The sequence below is a fragment of the Neltuma alba genome, unplaced genomic scaffold (genome assembly GCF_004799145.2).
Source record: "Neltuma alba isolate B1F8T4 unplaced genomic scaffold, ASM479914v2 tig00004532_pilon, whole genome shotgun sequence".
Lineage (NCBI taxonomy): Eukaryota > Viridiplantae > Streptophyta > Magnoliopsida > Fabales > Fabaceae > Neltuma > Neltuma alba.
The window spans coordinates 397,817-415,895 of NW_021633751.1; the positions used below are offsets into that span (position 1 = coordinate 397,817).

Here is an 18,079-nt window from a genome sequence, read left to right on the forward strand (position 1 = left end):
ATTTGAATCAATTATCATATAATCATTAATTATCTCAACTTATTCAAGACAATCATGAATCATCCCAATAATTAAGTAATATCTGCTCAGTATATGACAAACAATAATCATCCCAACATTTTTATTAAATTACTCAATTTGGTCAACTCGAGGTATATATACTTGAATCAGATCAGTTGATCATTATTTGCACCCTTGTCTTCCCTGCCTACTCAAAACTCGTGACTTCATTAATGAAACTAATTATAGATACCTTATGATTGAGCCACAAGTCGGACCGACATCATCAGGAGCAGCCAACAAAAGAAATTATATAAGTGAGGTCCAACTGTCCAAGGAATAATTATCACAAAACTCAAGTATAGTACTAGACAATGAATTAGTATGCTGCTCATTGCACACACGTTACTGCAAATAAAAGAAAAATAGAATTATCAAATCCCGCACCCGCACACGCACGCACACGAGGTTCTTAAATGAAAGTGATGATGGATTTTGTCGTTTGAATAGTAAGACATACACTTAATTTTGCTGGCTCGAATCTGCTTTAATTTTCCTTTTTCTAGGGCCTTTCGTAACGGAGGGCATTTGTGGTTTTGCGGTTGGGGGGTGGAAACTCGGTAAACATAGACATTAACGTACGACCAATGAATATGGGTAGTGAAAGAATGGCAAGGATGGCAATTGGCAAGCCAAGACTTGCATAGGCAGTTAAAGATTTGCAAAGTTGCATGAGAGAGATCCACAAAGCAACAATGGAGCCAACCATGGTCAAAATAGCAAGGTGAAGAATAAAAGGAACATATCTCCAGAAGTTAAAAGATTTAGAACGAAAAGCAAGTATGGCCAAGAAGGAGATGGTGGAAGTGAGGGACAAGGAAAGGGCCACAAGTGATGAGCAGCTCTTTCCATCGAACTTCTCTGACACAATATAGGAAAAGGCCATGGATGCAATTACGGTCGATGCCACAGAACATGTTTGCGAGGTCTGATTCAACCACATTCTATCCCTTGCCATTGGTAACTCGTAATTGTCTCTGAAGACTTCTTCTGCTGTTTTCCCATCATTGTTGGTTTTCTCCCACAATTCTGAAGGCACTGAATTTTTCACAAACTGCATCACCATCCATATATATACCATGTTTATTTATCCAACAAGTTCAATAAACCTTTGACTTCAAGTCAACTAAACAGAAAATATATATATATTTCCTATAGTGATTATTAGTATTTTAATTTTCGATCAGACCTCATGACCAAGACAGAGAAATTTGGGAGAAAGACACAAAAATACTCTCAATTCCATGAACCCCAATTAAGGACTTTGAAATAGTCTATAGAAATTAGTCTGAGATTAAATTGTAAAACAAATTTACCTAAGTTCCCTTAATTTGAAATTCTTTTTGAAATTTCAAGTTTGGAAAATGAAAAAAAAAAACACAAAATGACAACAATAATTCAGTTAGCAATATGAGTTATTTCCCAGAAAACTTGTATACTCCCTGAGGATTTTATAGGAATTAAATCATTTCGAGGACATTAAGATATTCTCAAATTACAGTCCTCGATGTATGTCTTACTCCCAAAAGAATTTAATAAAAATGGATACCTACCTCAAACCACTTGAGTTCCTCCACCATGGTAGTTGTCTGCCAATCTAGGTTGATCCCAGGATTGGCTGCCAAGTGTAATGCAGTGTTTCCATCTTTATCAACTTGACTAAATACCCTTTTGTCGAGGAATTTATTTTCGCACAAAATCTGATACAGCTTGGTCTGCCTCTTTTCTGCTGCCAATAGAATTGTGTTTTTTCCCTCTTCATTTACAATGTTCACCGTGGATGGAAAAAAATCTAGTAACTTCATCACTATTTCTTTCACACCGTTCTGAGCAGCAATCATTAAGGGCGTCTCAACTATCATAAACACTGCCTCTGTCCAATCATTCATAGTCCAAATCACAAAATTAAATTATTGTTGTTGCAGCAATTTGAACTCAGAAAAATCATGCTAACTGAAACTCGCTCTCATGTAAGGTCTACAATTAACTCATGAATTAATATTTCTAATTATTTAACGAACCTTGATCGATCACTATTCTTTGATGGTATAAAGGTAATTCTCATGTCAATCATAATTGTATAAAATCATACAATTTTATAACTATAATTTAATATTTGTATTAAGGATGGGCATTTTGGCCAAAATAACAAGTCAATACTACGATTTAACAGTCAATACTAAGTTGAATAAATGAAGGTTGAACCTTAAAACTAAAAAAGAGAATTGTACAATATATATTTTGATTTTAAAGAAGATCTATATAGATTTTTAAAATAAAAAGGATGTCTTTGTATCTTACATGAAATAGGGGGGAGGTTACTATATTTTACTTTAATAATAATGCTTCAAGCTGGATGTTTCATGAATCTTTTTACCGTTATCCCCTTCTGATTGTTGGGAAATTGAATGCTGCTTCACTCTCAATACATGTAATAGAGTTTCATCAGAAGTTTCTTGAAGAAGCCAGTCCATTAGTTCAAGAGAACATGTGTATTTCTGCATTTTTCTTATCTCAATGAACCATTTTCCTATGAAATAAAACCCCAAGTCAGTGGCCGCAAAATATTTATAGAAAATAATATTTAAAAATATTTTATAATTAAAATAAAGTATGTTCAATTAAACTTTTGTATTTAGCCATTGAGTTTAACCCATCAATACTATTTGGTCTTTTCCTTAAACTTAAATTTCAATAGAGTATCATATGATTATAATCACATTTTATTCATTGGTTTCATTACATAAATACTCATTAAGAATATACTCTTCCAATCCTAAATGCAAGATCCATTTTATAATGTAATTTATACTACAAAATGGATCTTACATTTGAACCGGAAGAATAGTTATCAACTCATGTAATACACCTGATATATTTAAAATAAAAATATGTCATGACGTGAATCACTTATAACAAGTGAATAATATTTCAATTAAACGTGCTAAGAATAATATTTCAAAGAAAATAATTTATCTAACAATTAACAAGAGAAATGTAAAGCAAGACAAGAGACGTGATTAATTTATATACACGGGGAAAAGGACACAAAAATACCCTAAAAATGCTCAAAGACAAATTAAGGGGTTAGATTTTAAAATATCAAATCAAATCCCTTATACTATTCTAGAAATTTTTATACGTTGCGAAATGATAACATTGGCCATTTACTCTCAGTGACTACTTTTATTTAGCTACTAACTATTTTAGTTTCGCTATTAACCACTTTTATATTTTCAAAGTTCTGATGACCACACTTGTCCTACACAAGAGTAGTAAATAACTAAATAAGAGCAATTACTAGATCTTGAACATCACTTGATATATTTTTTAAATTTTTGAAACAAAAGCAATCACTAGCGATACTAGAGTAGTCAATAACTAAATAAGAATACTTATCAAAATTCTAGAAACAAATATAGTCAATAGTTAAATAAGAACAGTTATTACTTAAACAGAGAATAGTCATTAAAGCTTCAGCAATTAGTCGTTGAAGCTCCAATAGCCATTTGCCAGAAGTTACCGCGATAAAAAACCAGCCAAGAGTGCAAAGGTGTCTTTCTTTTTTTTTTTCCCCAAAAAAAAAGTGAATAGCAAGATTTGAAATTTTCAAAATAGTACAAAGTTTTTGTCTTGAGATTTTAAAATTTTTCTACCCTAATTTGTCATTTAGCAATTTTTAGGATATTTTATTGTTTTTCTCCCTTGTCATAATGTACCTCCTTCAGAAAATAATAGGTAGAATTATCCCTAAGGATTAAATTCATAAACTTTTATTTCTAAAAACCACTAATAGTTTGGCCTGACTTTCTTCTGGAAATCGTAATACATTTCCTTTGATCATAAATATAAGAATCATTTTATAGTGTAAATTATACTATAAAATGGGTTTTAAATTTAAGACTGAAAGAGTGTGTACATATATATCATATCCATGTACTTGTATACATGATTATTATCTAATATTGGTAGACGTGTGCTTTTATATGCATAGTCACATGGCTTACCTCCAAAATGTACAAAAAAGTGCTCCAGGATTGATAGGGGGACTACCAGGAAGTAAGCCAATTTACACAACCAACGCACAATTGGATTCAAGATATACGCACTCCAAGTACGTCCTTCAAAAGCACCGTCTGCAAATATGAGTCACAAATTAAAATTTATTTGTTGCGAAACATGACGAATAAACCACATAACACTCAATTCTCAAACACAAATTATTCACATTCGCCCTCTAAATTTTATTTGTTGAATTTAAAGAGCTCGAAATGCGACTCAAATAATGGGATTCTTTAGCTAGAGTTCTTGAGTTTAAAAGCGTACGAGTTTTTTAGCATTTCATAAAAAATAATTCTTTTAGTAATGAATTTAAAATTCAAAGAGGGTATATAATTAGGTGCGTGCATGGGAAAGCCAAGGAGAAAGTAGTTTCATGGTCCAATGTTATCATGCGTACATGGGTCATCCTGAGACTTGGCTTGCAGTTATCAGTGGTTTGGATTATTAATCGAACACAAAAGCTTCACAGGTAACCATCATTCTCTTCACCATATATTGCAGTTATGAAGAACCGTGCTTGTAAATCATACTTACAGTTTATTTTGTCTTTCAATTTACGCCTGATGGCCCGACGCATAGTTCGGGTTCTTCCCATTCTGTCAGTCTCATGCCCTGCCCCTCTCTCTGAACTCTAAAAAACCCTTCCAAATTCCAAACAAACATGCCACCCGCATATTATTATTCATTATTATTCATTTTATAATATAGAACATAATGAATAAATAGCATGATGACAAAATTAGAAGGAAAAGAAAGACTCAATATACATATCTGCACTCTTGACAAAATTAACCATAAGATTGAATTGCTACTTATCACTACAATCATTCATTTGCTGGACAAGCAATTTAAACAACTAGGCCAAACATCCTTTTGCTCGGCGAGTTCACATTCTGCTCATCGAATGCTCATCCCTTCAAACGCAACTTTTGAGGAGAGGAGGACCATTTTTCTGAAAAAGAATGCTACTCATCATTATTTTTTATTTTCCCTATTTATTTAGTTTTATGAAAATATATAAGGTTAAGTAGCATTCAACACCTTAAAGTATGTTTTTGGGAACACTTAGTATTATAGAGTAATTTTTTGTGCATCCTAAATCATAAAGTATTTTTTCAATAATATACAGTACTGTAAATAATTTTTGATGTATCTAGTAATTAAAAAAATATTTTTAATTTTTAGTAGCACTTATTATCTTAAGATAATCTTTTATGCATTCAGCACCCTAAAATGCCTTGCCCCAAAAATTACTTTGAGATATTAGGTGCTATTAGAAAAAAAAATGTTTTGGGTGATGTATGCACCCAAAATTACTCTACAATACTAAGAATTCCTGAAAAAATATTTAAGGTGTTGGATGCTAATTTGCCCTATCATATTTTCATAAAAATAAATAAATAAGAACAGCAAAAAATAATAATGAGTGGCATCCTTATTTAAAAAGAAAAATTGTTCCTCAATCCCTCAAACGCTGCTTTTAAAGGGATGTACATTCCCTGTGCATTGATTCCATGAGAGGGGAATGTGAAGTGATTTTATTATATTACACCAGCATTTTTTGCTACCACCAACATTACTCTAGAAAATATATTGAATGGGATGTAGATCCTATTAAATGGTACGTTTAAAGGTTGCTGTAGGAAGCTTGAAATGCAGGATATGAAGGTTAATGGATCTCGTAGAGATTTCTTCCTGACAATGCCGTTTGGAGATAAAGGACATACAGAAAGACATTGTACTTACAGTGATAAAGAAGTTTAACAACGAAGGATCGACTAGGAAGATCAGTACTTTCAAAAGCTGAAGGGGTTGCTGCTAGGAGATGGAGTGGAGACAACCCATTGTTATTTTGTGTCATCATCTCTTTAAGACGATGTCCGCAACGTTGAAGTATTTCGATTGCCACATCTGCGAAATCAAAGCAAACCATATACACTTAATAAATAATGCATTAAAACATGGCAATATTATATGAAAGAATGAATAATTAATTGTTTCTTTTTACCAATATGTCCTCCTGCAATTGCACAGTGAAGAACGGTGTCATTGTTGCCCCGTGTGATCTGAGCAGAGGGCATCGCAGGTCCTAGACGTATTATCCCCCAAATATAAGAATAAAGCCAAATAAAAGTTTTTCTGTTGCCATGGAGAGCCGCTATAAATAGAGGTGTCTCGCCCGCAAGGTTACGTTCATCAATCAGAGAGGGCCGTGCATCAGTGATCATCCTACAAATGTTAACATTTCCTATTGAAGCTGCTGAATGCAGAGGAGTGTCACCTTTGTTATTCCCAACCCAAACACTCTCACTTGATGGCGTGTCCGGAAAATCATTATGATCAACAAAGGATACAAAGGATTCCACCACATGCTCTTTCCCACTAGACACTGCCATGTGTAATATGGTGTCTCCTGCCGCCGTTATCCTGGCCCTGCGAACCTCCTCGTATTGTCGGTACATGTACAGAACTCTATCCCACTCGCCATTCGTGACTGCAGTTCGTATGTACTCCACCTGTCTATTGGTGGCGTTCGAAGTCATTTTCTCCTACACAATTGGCCTCAATGGACATTAAATAATTTTCATGACCTAAGCATGGATCATGTCTTATTTGGATAAAGAACCAATCCTAAAAGATTTTTGGCCTAAATCAACCTCACTTGTGCCCCGTTAGCCCTGAATTACAACATTAGTCATCTTCATACGCGCACTCTCTTCTCTAAACCGTATGCACAGATTATTGAGGTTAACTATTCAAGTCAAATCAATTTTCTTAATTATATAAATGAATGTTTATCAAAACAATAACTTGCTCACGTCAATTAGGAACTAGAAAGCTCTTCATTAGTACAAGTCTACTTTCATGAATTGTGCTCAATCTCGTAACCAAAACTCCAACAGAAAGAAACCAATCGAATTCAGGTATATTTTAAATGTCAAAGTACACGTCAAATTTTTTGATAAATTTTTCAAACAATACATATAAATCCTTCAAATTAAATTGAAATGGTGTAAATGAAAAGGGGAGGATTTACCAACAAAAAATAATAATAAATAAATGACACAAAGATCCAGATCAGAGCCTTGCCAAAGAAACAGCAGCATAAGAATGTGACTTCACCAACAAAATCTTGAAGAACCCATTTGGTTCAATATAAATATGAAATATTACTAATTTGCAGCTTGCTAATCAATTTGGTTATTGATTAATCCTAGTATGTACATAATATTATTCGAATATCCACAGAATTCAAGATTGTTGTAGAAAATATGCTCAAGATAATGGACACACGAAGATGGACCTAAACATAATGGATCGTGTCTTGAATATTACAGTCTAGTCATCTTCTGACCCAAACTGCTGTGCGGGTATACAAATTATTGATTTTCATGTTTCTAACATCCACAAATCGTAAACTACATCTGGACACAACTCTATTTTCCGTCTTGTAAATAATATCTAGAAAGCTCTTAATTCTTTCCCTTTGCCCACGCCTACAATTTCATAAAAGCAGTCAATCTCGTGATTTAGCAATGATAAGAATGTAAAATGCAGGTATATTCTTAATCTTGCCGTATTTGTCAATTTAATATATTTTTCAAACCCACATCTTTCAGATGAATACTCAATTTAAACCCTTCCCAAATTAAATTTAAATGACACAAGTGAGAACTGTCGGCCATGGTTGTGGAAGATCAGACCAAACAAAAACCCCAAAAAAGAAAATATTACCATAACACTCGGAAGGGAAAAACTTGAAGAAGAAGAAGATGAAAAAGTTAATGATATCGAAGAACAAGAGCCTTACTATTGCCAGAGAAATAGCAGAACGAGATCGTAACTTCGCCCAAGCTAAATCTCCAAAAAGCAGAGATGATGAGTGTGGAGAAGAGAGTAAACAATGAAGCATTATATGGAAAACGAGGAGACCATTAAATATTTTAATAAAAAAATTTTAAAATATCCTATTAAAGAATAAAATCAATATATATATAAATACTCTTCCACCAAAGTTAGCAGCTTATATGGCTTATTGATGGCTCTCCTCACAAAATACTGTTCACAAGCCTTTTGATTGTTATCTCGGGCTGCGTTTAAGTTGGCTTTTTATTGTTCATGTATCTGACTCGGGAAAGTACATATCATGTAAGCAGATCAGAAGTTTAAAATTCAAATACTATTCAAGTCCCGCCTTATACGATACGATGTTCCTTTCTTGAGTTCAAATTTGAATCTGAATCTCATCTTATCTGGGTTTCAATATTCTACTCAAACCCTCTCCGTTATCTCTTCTCTCGGCTTTCCCTCCAAAAACTTCTTCTTCCACTGCCTATTTGTCATTGATTCCTTTATCTTCTTTCTTCACAGGGTCCTTCATCTTCAGCCAGGTGAGATGAAAAGAATATACTATGCTACATGCCTCATGGAGTATTTTCAACTTTGAATCAATGATCTGCAGCCTCATATCTCTCATTCTAAGTTTCAATGTTCATATTTCCTCCCCTACATCACGCCTCAACCAGCCTTCCGTCATCAATTTCTCTTCTTCTCCACTCTCTCTTCATCAGTTTTTGCTTCTTCTTCATGGTCTCCTTTACCTTCTTCTACTTCTAATCAACGATTTCATGGTTTCTTACAGGTCACAGCAATGGGAAAGGAGAGAAGAGAGGGAGAACTGCCGTCGAAAGAGTGGAGACGGATAGCCATTGGTTCCTTTTCCATTCTCTTTATGAGAAGCCAATAGCTGTGGGGAGTTTGAGACGAATTTGTTTATGTTTGTCAAGGTTATCATTTTTTACCTTCCAACCCTCTTTCTCAGGATCTGATCCTTTTCATTTTTCTCAAAATTTTAATTAGACAGACTGTGGGCAAATGTCATTGTGTTTATGAATAGTCATCACACGGGGATTTTCTCTTTTTAACAGGAGGCTATTAAAGCTCTTCAATCGGTAAGCCCGCTTAGATTTATGGTTGTAATATTTTTCATTTGTTTCTCTCTCTTCTAGCCGAGTAAAATGTTGGCGGTGATTCGGTGAATAAGACTCAAGAGTAAAGTCTGAATGTGTTGGTTTGTGTAAGGGAAGAACAATGGGGGAAGAGTCCATTGCTCAACTAAGATACTTTTCTCAAGGATGAGGGTATTCATAATGTTTGATTCTTCACATTTCTATGACTTCGATTTTGTTGAAGATACATATCTATATTTGGTATTAGAAATTATTCCCATTGGTTCTAAACCTACTTCATTCTTGATGGTTCCATATATTAATTTCGTTGGGTTGGTTTGTCCGTATGATTTTAGCATGGTAAGGGTGTTCTGGAAAACTAAGTATGACTTATAGGGGATATATTAGTATCATTTAACAGTAATTTGTCTATTTCCATGGGGTTTTAATAGAAACTTTTGATCTCTTTTATGGAGTTGAAGTTGTGGATGTAAATACTTTCTTCCAAAATGTATTTTAATATGTACAATTTCTTTCCTTTTCATTTTATGTAGTTTGAGTTTGTTTTTCTACTCCTACACTTTAGGTAAGAAACTCAATGCTTTGACCACATTTTCATAATATAAGATGTCATTGTTGAACTTGCTATTACTTTCCATCAATAATACACTGATATCATGCAATAATACTTGGTATGTATGAAAAAGTGTTTATTTCCTTTTATTTCAAGATTTTGGGGAAACAATTTTTTAAAATGATTGCAAAGTCTTTAACCAATTTACGGGTTTTTGGGTTCTAATGTAAACTTGTATGCAGTTCAATTGTGGATGTGACAATTGATAAAGGGCAGTTACCTTTTGACAAATCTTCTCAGGAAATTATTTAAGTGTAAGTCTGCTCTCTTCTCTTCTTTTAGGGCTTGTGTCATGGTTTGTGATTGGAATTTATGTTATTGGTGGTCAGGAAGGTGATTTTATGGCCAAACTTGGCCCACCTATCTTCAAGTGTTCACGCATACTAGAGGTAAGCCGTGGGCAAAACCCTCTGTTTTTTCCTCCCCATTTGATCTTATGGTGATAATTGGTAAACCCGGTGCATGCATTTCCATCTATTCCCAAAGTTTGGCTCACTGATTCATTTTATACTGCTGTCTTAGGCGGTGAATACTGATTTTTACATCTGGATGATGAGACAAAGTGGAAAGTGATGCCTCCCATGCTAAAACAGAACTCACACATTGAATTTGGATAGATTAACAAAACTAAATAAATAAGTTAATTATAAGAAATATAATATTACATCGCTAAAATACCCCTTTGTAACATGTGATTATACATTTGTTTATATGTTAGGTAAATTAGCTTAAAAATGATAAAAATAAAAAAACAAAGTAAATTAAAATTTTGTATTTAAAATAAAATCTAATTTCCAAATTAGCTCAATAGAGGAGAACTTTCTTGCGTATATCTTGAGATTGGCTGCAAATTTTTCATATTTGTTTTCTTTGTAGAATTCCAACTCTGTAAGTGAATGACACTTTGTGATATGTACCATAGATGAATTGACGTGGCGTGAATAAAGGTTTGCATAGTCATATTATAAAGAATTTTCAAAATGGGTCGCATATTAAAATGTCAGCTAGCAATGACATCTTTTCAACGTAGTGCCATATATGGACCATCCGAAAAACAATGATGTGCACGCTTTTCGGGAATCATTATGCATTTTAAAAATAAAGGAAACTAGTATTAGGTTATGTCTAACTCAAATACTTAGAGCAATAAGGTTTGCATAGTTAATCTAGAGTATTTATAGCTAAAAGTGTCTTTCGATCCACTTATAACTCTCTCCTAAGTAATAAGGTTATGTCTAACTCAAATACTTAAGAGGATAAAATAATTTCACTCTTCATCAATTATATGGGGCTCCTAGGTATATTTCTATCCTACTCGCAAATCAGATAAAAATCTAATCCCATATTACTCAATCCTAGAGCCTAATTAAGATTTCCTTCGTCAAGGCTAACCTCAATGCTCAAACTCATATTTAATGATGGCCAAACATTAAACAGATATATTAAACCAAGATCAAGTAACCAAAATTAACATCAAGCATAATTCATTAAATGAAAACAAAGTCTAATCCATACGTAAGTTCATAGCTACTCTAAGTCTAGAAGAAAACTAGCCACACATGGCTAAAATAAAATCCATAAAAATAAAATTCAAACTAAAAAGAAAGAGTTCAGATTTAACAAAAGAATAAAGATGGAAATAAGAAAACAAATCTATGAGACGTCCTTCTCCGCTGTCGCTAGAAAGAGAATCGCCACCTCTGCTTGCTACCTCCAGTCTGCTCGTCTCGATTCCTCACTGCCGTCACCGCGGAACCAAGAATTACAAATGGATTCTGCCGCTCTATACTCGCTGCTTCTTCTCTGCCTTCAGCTCTCGCTGCCGCTCAATAGCCGAAGAAGTCGAGATGCCCCTTCGCTGCTACCCCAGGTTCCTATTTATAATTGTTGCGTGTCTTCTCTCCCGTGCATCCCCGCCTCTTATCGATATCCATCCATATATATCCAATATAATATAATATATTATATCTCATCATGATTTGCTTTGCGTTATCACGGATGCTTGTTTCCTTCAATCAATATAATACAATATATTATATTTGACTAATTCCTTGATTCTTGACCGGGACCCACGGCTTCTTCTTTTCTCCCCTCTTCACGCCTTTGATTCTCATATGTGATGTGAATATATATATATATATATATATATATTATTTACTGCATATGTTGCTCCTTTTTGTCTCATCTTTTGTTTATGATATTTTCTTCTCTCAATAATTTTATATCTCCTGCATTAAAGATGATAAAAGATTTGAGTAGATTTCATGCAAAAATCATCTTTTATCTTATAATTAATTTAAAAGAAGATACATTAATAAAAGATGGTTGAATAGGTATAAATTATCCATAGATTTCACTAAATATATTTCAAAATCTATACCTATTTAATTATAAAAATAATCATTATCATTAATATATATACTCATATAACATACAGTACAATTACAATAAAAAACAGTAGACCTCTCCTCTTCTTTGTTTTTCTTTAGATTATACATAAAACATAAATACTTTTCCACTTCTATTTATGAAGTAAAGGAAGAAAGTTTTTTTTATTTTATTTATAAGTACCTTCATTGAATTTTTAATATAAATATATTATTTTGTTATTTATTTATTATAGTGTAAATATTTATTTTAAAAAAAATATATTAAATATAGATAAAATTAAAAGGTTATTATATTTTAACTGAAAGATAATACAATTTAAGGTTTCCTTACAACGAATAAAACTCGCTTGTAAATAGATAAATAGAGGAAGGGTATACATTTGCATAAGAAATGCAGGACTCCTGGGCAGTTTTTTTTTTTTTTTTTTTGAATTAGGATGTAATTCACTCGGTGTACGGCATTCGTAGGTAACCCACTAATCCGGGAGGTGAGGGCTCGCAACGAAGACCATGTAAGTAGGTACGTAGCTTGGCAAACCTTTACTTAATTATCCGACCAAATGAGTTTCCTCTCCAGGGTAGCTTTGGAACACGAGAAAAAGAATAAAAAAGGTGATTATAGTGCCTGCAACACGCTAAGTCTTTGGAACACGAGAAAAAGAATAAAAAAAAGGTACTTATGGTGCCTGCAACACGGTAACTTAGTTGTCGTCAACTCCTTTGCCCTTCATTGTCATTTTGAATCCTGAGATCGTGACATTGTTGGAACAACTTGCGCTCTCCATTTTTCTCTTTCTTCCATGCTCTTTACTTTCTAAAAGAACTTTTGCCTTTGATTTTTCATCTTGATTCTTCAGTACTTTTCTTTTGTAGTAAATTATCCTTAAAAAAATTAGTAAAAAATCTCTGTTTAAAATTTTAATTAAGGGTCTGTTTGGGTGACACCCCAAACCATGGTTTGGGGACCCAAACCATGGTTTGGAGATTTAGTCACCCAAACACCCCCTCCAAAAACCAAAACCATGGTTTTGGGTCAAAACCATGGTTTTGGAAAAAGCAAAATTTTTTTGCTTTTGAAGAAAAAAGGGAGAGTGTGAGGGCCTATATGATATGTATCTTGTTATTTTTTTTATAAACATATTTTTTATAAATATATTTAATCTTATATTTTATAAATATATATACACATTAATTATTTATTAATTATATTATCTTATGTATTACTCCTCCGGTCCTAATTATAAGACCCAATTGACTTATTTGAGGAGATTAAGGAAGTAAGTTAAGTTGGTTATTTATAATAAATAAGTGTTGTTATTCCTAAAATATTCTTTCTAATTAAGTATATTGGCTAAAACTATCATTATTAAAAGGATTATCTTGGAAAAAAATGCATAAATATAAGAGAGAAAATGGATTGGGTCTTATAATTAGGACCAAATAAAAAGTCAAATTGGGTCTTATAATAAGGACCGGAGGAGTATTAATTATGTTGGTAAAAAACATATTATTAACAATTTTATTCCTTCAAATTAAAATATATCATAAAATCTATTTTTTCTGTAATTATCATATTAACTTATGTCTTTTTTTTAGTAATTTGTATATATAAAAAGTGCTTTTGATAACAACTATCCAAACACTCTCACTTCTCAGAATCACTTTTTTACAAAATCTATTCTTCACAGAATCTATTTTCCCCAGAATCTATTCTCCAGAATCACTTTTCCAAACCACGGTTTGGTTTCATCCAAACACACCCTAATAAGAAGGACTTGAAATTATACAAATATAAGTGTAATCCGTAAGTACAATATGTCATCCACTGAGTGCAACATATTATTCCCTGTGTACAATTACACACAGCGGATGATATTTTACACCCACGGATCATATTTGTACTTGTACAAATCAGGTTTTTCTGGCCAATTAAAATTTCAAACTGAGATTTTTATACTAATTTTTTCATTATCTTTTACATCTCTTCCTCTATTTTCTTTTTCTTATTTTCCTATCTCTCCCTCTTTTCTGTTTTCCTGATGAACTTTTTCTTTTTTCTCAGAATTCTTACATATTTTGAGCAAGTAAAAAATATTGAACTAAATAACGCGCTCAAACCACTGATTTACTCGGGTGACTCCTAGTTCATACCGGGTAATTCCGTTCGTACCAGTTCACTTTTTCCCAGTTTAGGTGATGACTTGGACCGAAAAACTGGCTGATTGGCTAGTCTCCAGCCTAATCCGGTTTTTTTAACCTGTCTTTTGATGTTGTTTTGGCCTAGTCTTATTTTCATAAATTATGACTACAACCTATATTCCCTATTTCCCAATCACATCACTTCAATTTAACTTGAAAAGTTTAAATCTGCTTGTCTTTTCTTAACAAAATATTGGTTAAACGTATATTAATGTGAATGCACGGAATGATTAAAAATAAAATAAAGGAGGAAATGGGGAAACGATGAAGAAGACAAAAGAAAATCGAAGCCAAAGAAGGAAGGAGCAAACCAGTAAAAAAAAAAAAAAAAAAGAACAAATAGAAGAAGAAGAAAAATAAAAAAGGATAAAGAAGAGGAAAAGAAAAGAGAGAGCGCAAAGAAGATGAGCATGATGTGTAGAGCCGGGAAAACGGGCCGAGCCCGTCGGACCGGTCCTTTTAGGCCCTGAAATTATAAGGGCCAGGTTTAATATTTTTCTATTAAAATAAGAAATAAGTCCTGGAGGGCCGAAAGCTTAAAAGGGCCGGCCCTGGAGGGCCGTGGGCAGGCCCTTTTAAGCCCTTTTATAATTTTTTTATTTTTTAAATTTTTTTATATAATATTAATGTTATTAATTTTTTACTTTGTTAATAATATTTCAAATATTTAGTTATTATTATCATTTTAAAATTAAATTTAGTTTTAGACAATAATTTATCCAATTAAATTTTTAAAAAATGGGTTAATTTGGACTTTAATAATGATTTGATTTATATTATATGCGTTGATATTTTTAAACTATATATATATATTTGATAATAGAATATTTTTATACTTATATAACTTGTGATTCTATAATTTGAATTAAAAATTCATGAGTTTCAACAACAATGTTTCTCACATTAAAGTAAAATAATAGTTAGATTACAAAATTTAAAAATAAAATTCTTATAAAAAAGAAAAACTTGATATTTTTGTTACGAAAGAAAAGTATACTTATGAAAAAATTAATTAATTATAGTGATGATGAAGTTTTAAAAGATTAATGATAGTGTTTATTTATTGCACAATTACATTATAGATAAAACTTTTAGATGTTGTTATCTTGTTCATGAATGTTTTAGATGTTCTTAGATGTTGATGAATATTTATATATGATAGTATTTTATATTTGTGACTTAATTTTATTCATATTTATGTCTTTTATTAATAATTTTATTGGTTTATTTTTATATTTTTATAAAAAATATGATAAATATAAAAAATAGTATTTTTTTAAAACAGGCCAAAAGCCCGCGGGCTGGCCCTGGCCCTGTAGCTTAAGGGCCAGGCCTAACAAATTGGAATATTTTTAAAATTTCAGCCCTGGAGGGCCGGCCCTTTTAAACCCGCCAGCCTTGAAGGGCCGGCCCTGATTCCTAGCTCTAATGATGTGTTTGTTGACTTTGAGGCCATTCCCATTCCCCTAATGATCTATTGACCCCAAGGAACAAAAAATCGGACCGGACATTAAACCGGTTGAGATAGTAGGTCAAGGGTTAATGGTCAGACCAGGGTTGAACCGGGGTCTGACCGGTCATATTAAAATAATTCAATTTAATTGACAATATCAATATTTATAAATAATAATCACTCAATAAAATAAAAGAAACATATACCAAAAGTTATATATTATATAATTTTTATAAAACATAAAACAAATCACGAAGTGAAATTATATTATATTTAGGATTACAATCTGTACGCAACAATTTTTTTTAAAAAAATCAGAGTCATGCCTTGAAACTCTTGAGATCATATTCAGAAAATCAAATAGAGGATATTTGCTTCATTTCTATGTCTCGAGATGTGAATAGATAGAAACAATAAGAGAAGCATAGAAGCTGAGGCGTTAACGAGAGAGGAGCGAAAGCCAAACCTTAGGTACCTGGTAGTATAGATCGGCAAAGATGAGAGGAGAGAAGGCATTATTGCGATGGCTGTGACTGTGCGAATCTCGGCGTGGTGGCTGAGTAAATGACTGGGGCAGTCGTGAAAGGTGAGTGAAGCAGGACGAGTCGAGAATGAGTATGAATCACTAGAGAGAAAAAGACGAGTGAGAAAGGGAGAGGGGGGAGAGAGAGAGAGAGGGGACGGTGCGGGGAGCATGAGGAGTGAGGTTAGTGATGAAGATGAATTTCGACTAGGGATTTCAGGATTTGGGAGAAGGAATGAGAATGGCTGAAGATTTGGGGCATGTAGAGTCTGTGAATGTGTTTAAAATTTCTTTTTTATATATTTTTTAAACAGAGAACCATTTGTTTCCTGAGGCCGTACACCAAAATATTAAATCGGCCAAACCATCAAAACCGGTGGGTTACCCGGTTTTTACCGGTTTTGACCGGTTAAACCGGTTTTTTACCGGTTCGATGATAAGCCGGTTTTTTCTCTCAACCAGACCGGATCAGAGACCAGTTCATCGGTTTTTCGGTTGAACCAACTGGTCCGGTCCGGTTTTTTTTTTTTTTTTTTTCATTGATTGACCCCAAAAGCAAGTCTTCCTCTTTTAATTTGCTTATGCTTCATACGAAATTGCCTTTGATTTTCGTTTCGGATTTCACTCACAGAAAGAAGAAAGAATAAGGACTTGTTTGGTTGAAGGAAAGGGTGGGAGAAGGAAGGAAAAATGATATTTAGTGTCCTAAAATAACATTTGGTGTTTTTAAAATATTTTTCCCCATATCTAGGGTGCTCATTGCTGAATACTTTAAGCATAAAATTACACCAAAAGTGCTTTATGATACTGGGTGCTGCAAAGAAAATACAAAGAAAATACTTTAAAGTTATAAATATACCAATAATTAATTTAAAATGCTAAGTACTATTCGAAGTACCGACCTAAACCCAAAAATGAATCGTATTGAACTATTGATATTCTTAAAGTGAAATACCCTGTCCATGCACAAAGACTTGTACTGCCGGCTACAATTACAACTGCACAACGGAATTCGGTTTTATAAAGCTATTGTCGATATTTCTGTCCAAACAAAAAACATATCAACATTTTTTTACAAACCTAAAATACTATTTAATGCCTGCTTCCATCTATTTTCCCGTTTTCATTCCCATCCCTTAATAATTAAATTATGTTTAAATAACTTCTATAATTAGGGATAAGTATACTTCGGCAAAAAAAAAAAAATTATGGGTAAGTATGGTCAATGTTATTTTTCACACACATTATTCTTCCCTTCACTCAATTTTCAAGTCGCATTCAAGTAATATGAGATTCTATCACCTGATTTTTGTCTATTTTGGATCTTATTGAGCCATGTCTATCGATCCAAATGCAAGTCCTTTTCTCTTGGGAAAATGGAACCAAGGTCCAAAAGAAGAATAAATACTACAAAAAAAGTCTCGCGTAAGTCCCAAATAGATTATGTTAAATCCGGTCAAAAAAAAAAAATAGATTATGTTAAATATTACCAAAAAGTTCCAAGAGATTATGGGCCTGTTTGAGATATCGGTGAAAATAACTTATAACGATATTTTACATAAGTCGAGATAAAACTCTCTTCACATATTTACCTCCTATTCCGTAAATCACAATTAAAAAACTACTTATAAATTGTTTCAAACACATCATATAAATCCCAAAGAAATCTCATTGCAAAAGAATCAAAAGCTATAATTACTTTTCTGTCTTTAATGACTTAGAAACAAAAAGTGGAAGGAAGAGTGATTTTTGTGAGTGCTTGGATAACTCCATAAACACTTTGCAGAAGTATTTTTTTACAAATCAAGA

The 18,079-nt window shown here is 32.8% G+C and overlaps 2 protein-coding genes across 2 annotated transcripts in view; both read right to left on the reverse strand.

The window, feature by feature from the left end:
- Positions 1-562: 562 nt before the first annotated feature.
- On the reverse strand, positions 563-2,534 carry LOC114745117 (uncharacterized). Its single transcript, XM_028933259.1, has 3 exons — positions 2,438-2,534; positions 1,614-1,933; positions 563-1,114 (listed from the first exon to the last, which is right to left on the reverse strand). The coding sequence occupies exons 1-3, from the start codon at positions 2,532-2,534 to the stop codon at positions 563-565; spliced, it is 969 nt and encodes a 322-aa protein (XP_028789092.1).
- Positions 2,535-5,791: 3,257 nt separating this feature from the next.
- LOC114745118 (serine/threonine-protein phosphatase 6 regulatory ankyrin repeat subunit A-like) overlaps positions 5,792-18,079 on the reverse strand; it is a 37,539-nt gene continuing 25,251 nt past the window's right edge. Inside the window, exon 2 of the mRNA XM_028933260.1 lies at positions 5,792-6,033. Within this exon, the coding sequence (XP_028789093.1) occupies positions 5,792-6,033 (242 nt within the window). The remainder of the gene's footprint in view (positions 6,034-18,079) is intronic.

What these genes read in the sequence shown, in the direction of transcription:
- LOC114745117 (XM_028933259.1), bottom strand. Translation starts at nt 2,534, where the DNA reads ATGGACTGGCTTCTTCAAGAAACTTCTGATGAAACTCTATTACATGTA. An exon ending in ACAATCAGAAGGGGATAACG is followed by an intron (nt 1,934 to 2,437) that starts GTAAAAAGATTC and finishes ATGATTGGACAG; the next exon opens with AGGCAGTGTTTATGATAGTT. An exon ending in AGGAACTCAAGTGGTTTGAG is followed by an intron (nt 1,115 to 1,613) that starts GTAGGTATCCAT and finishes ATGGTGATGCAG; the next exon opens with TTTGTGAAAAATTCAGTGCC.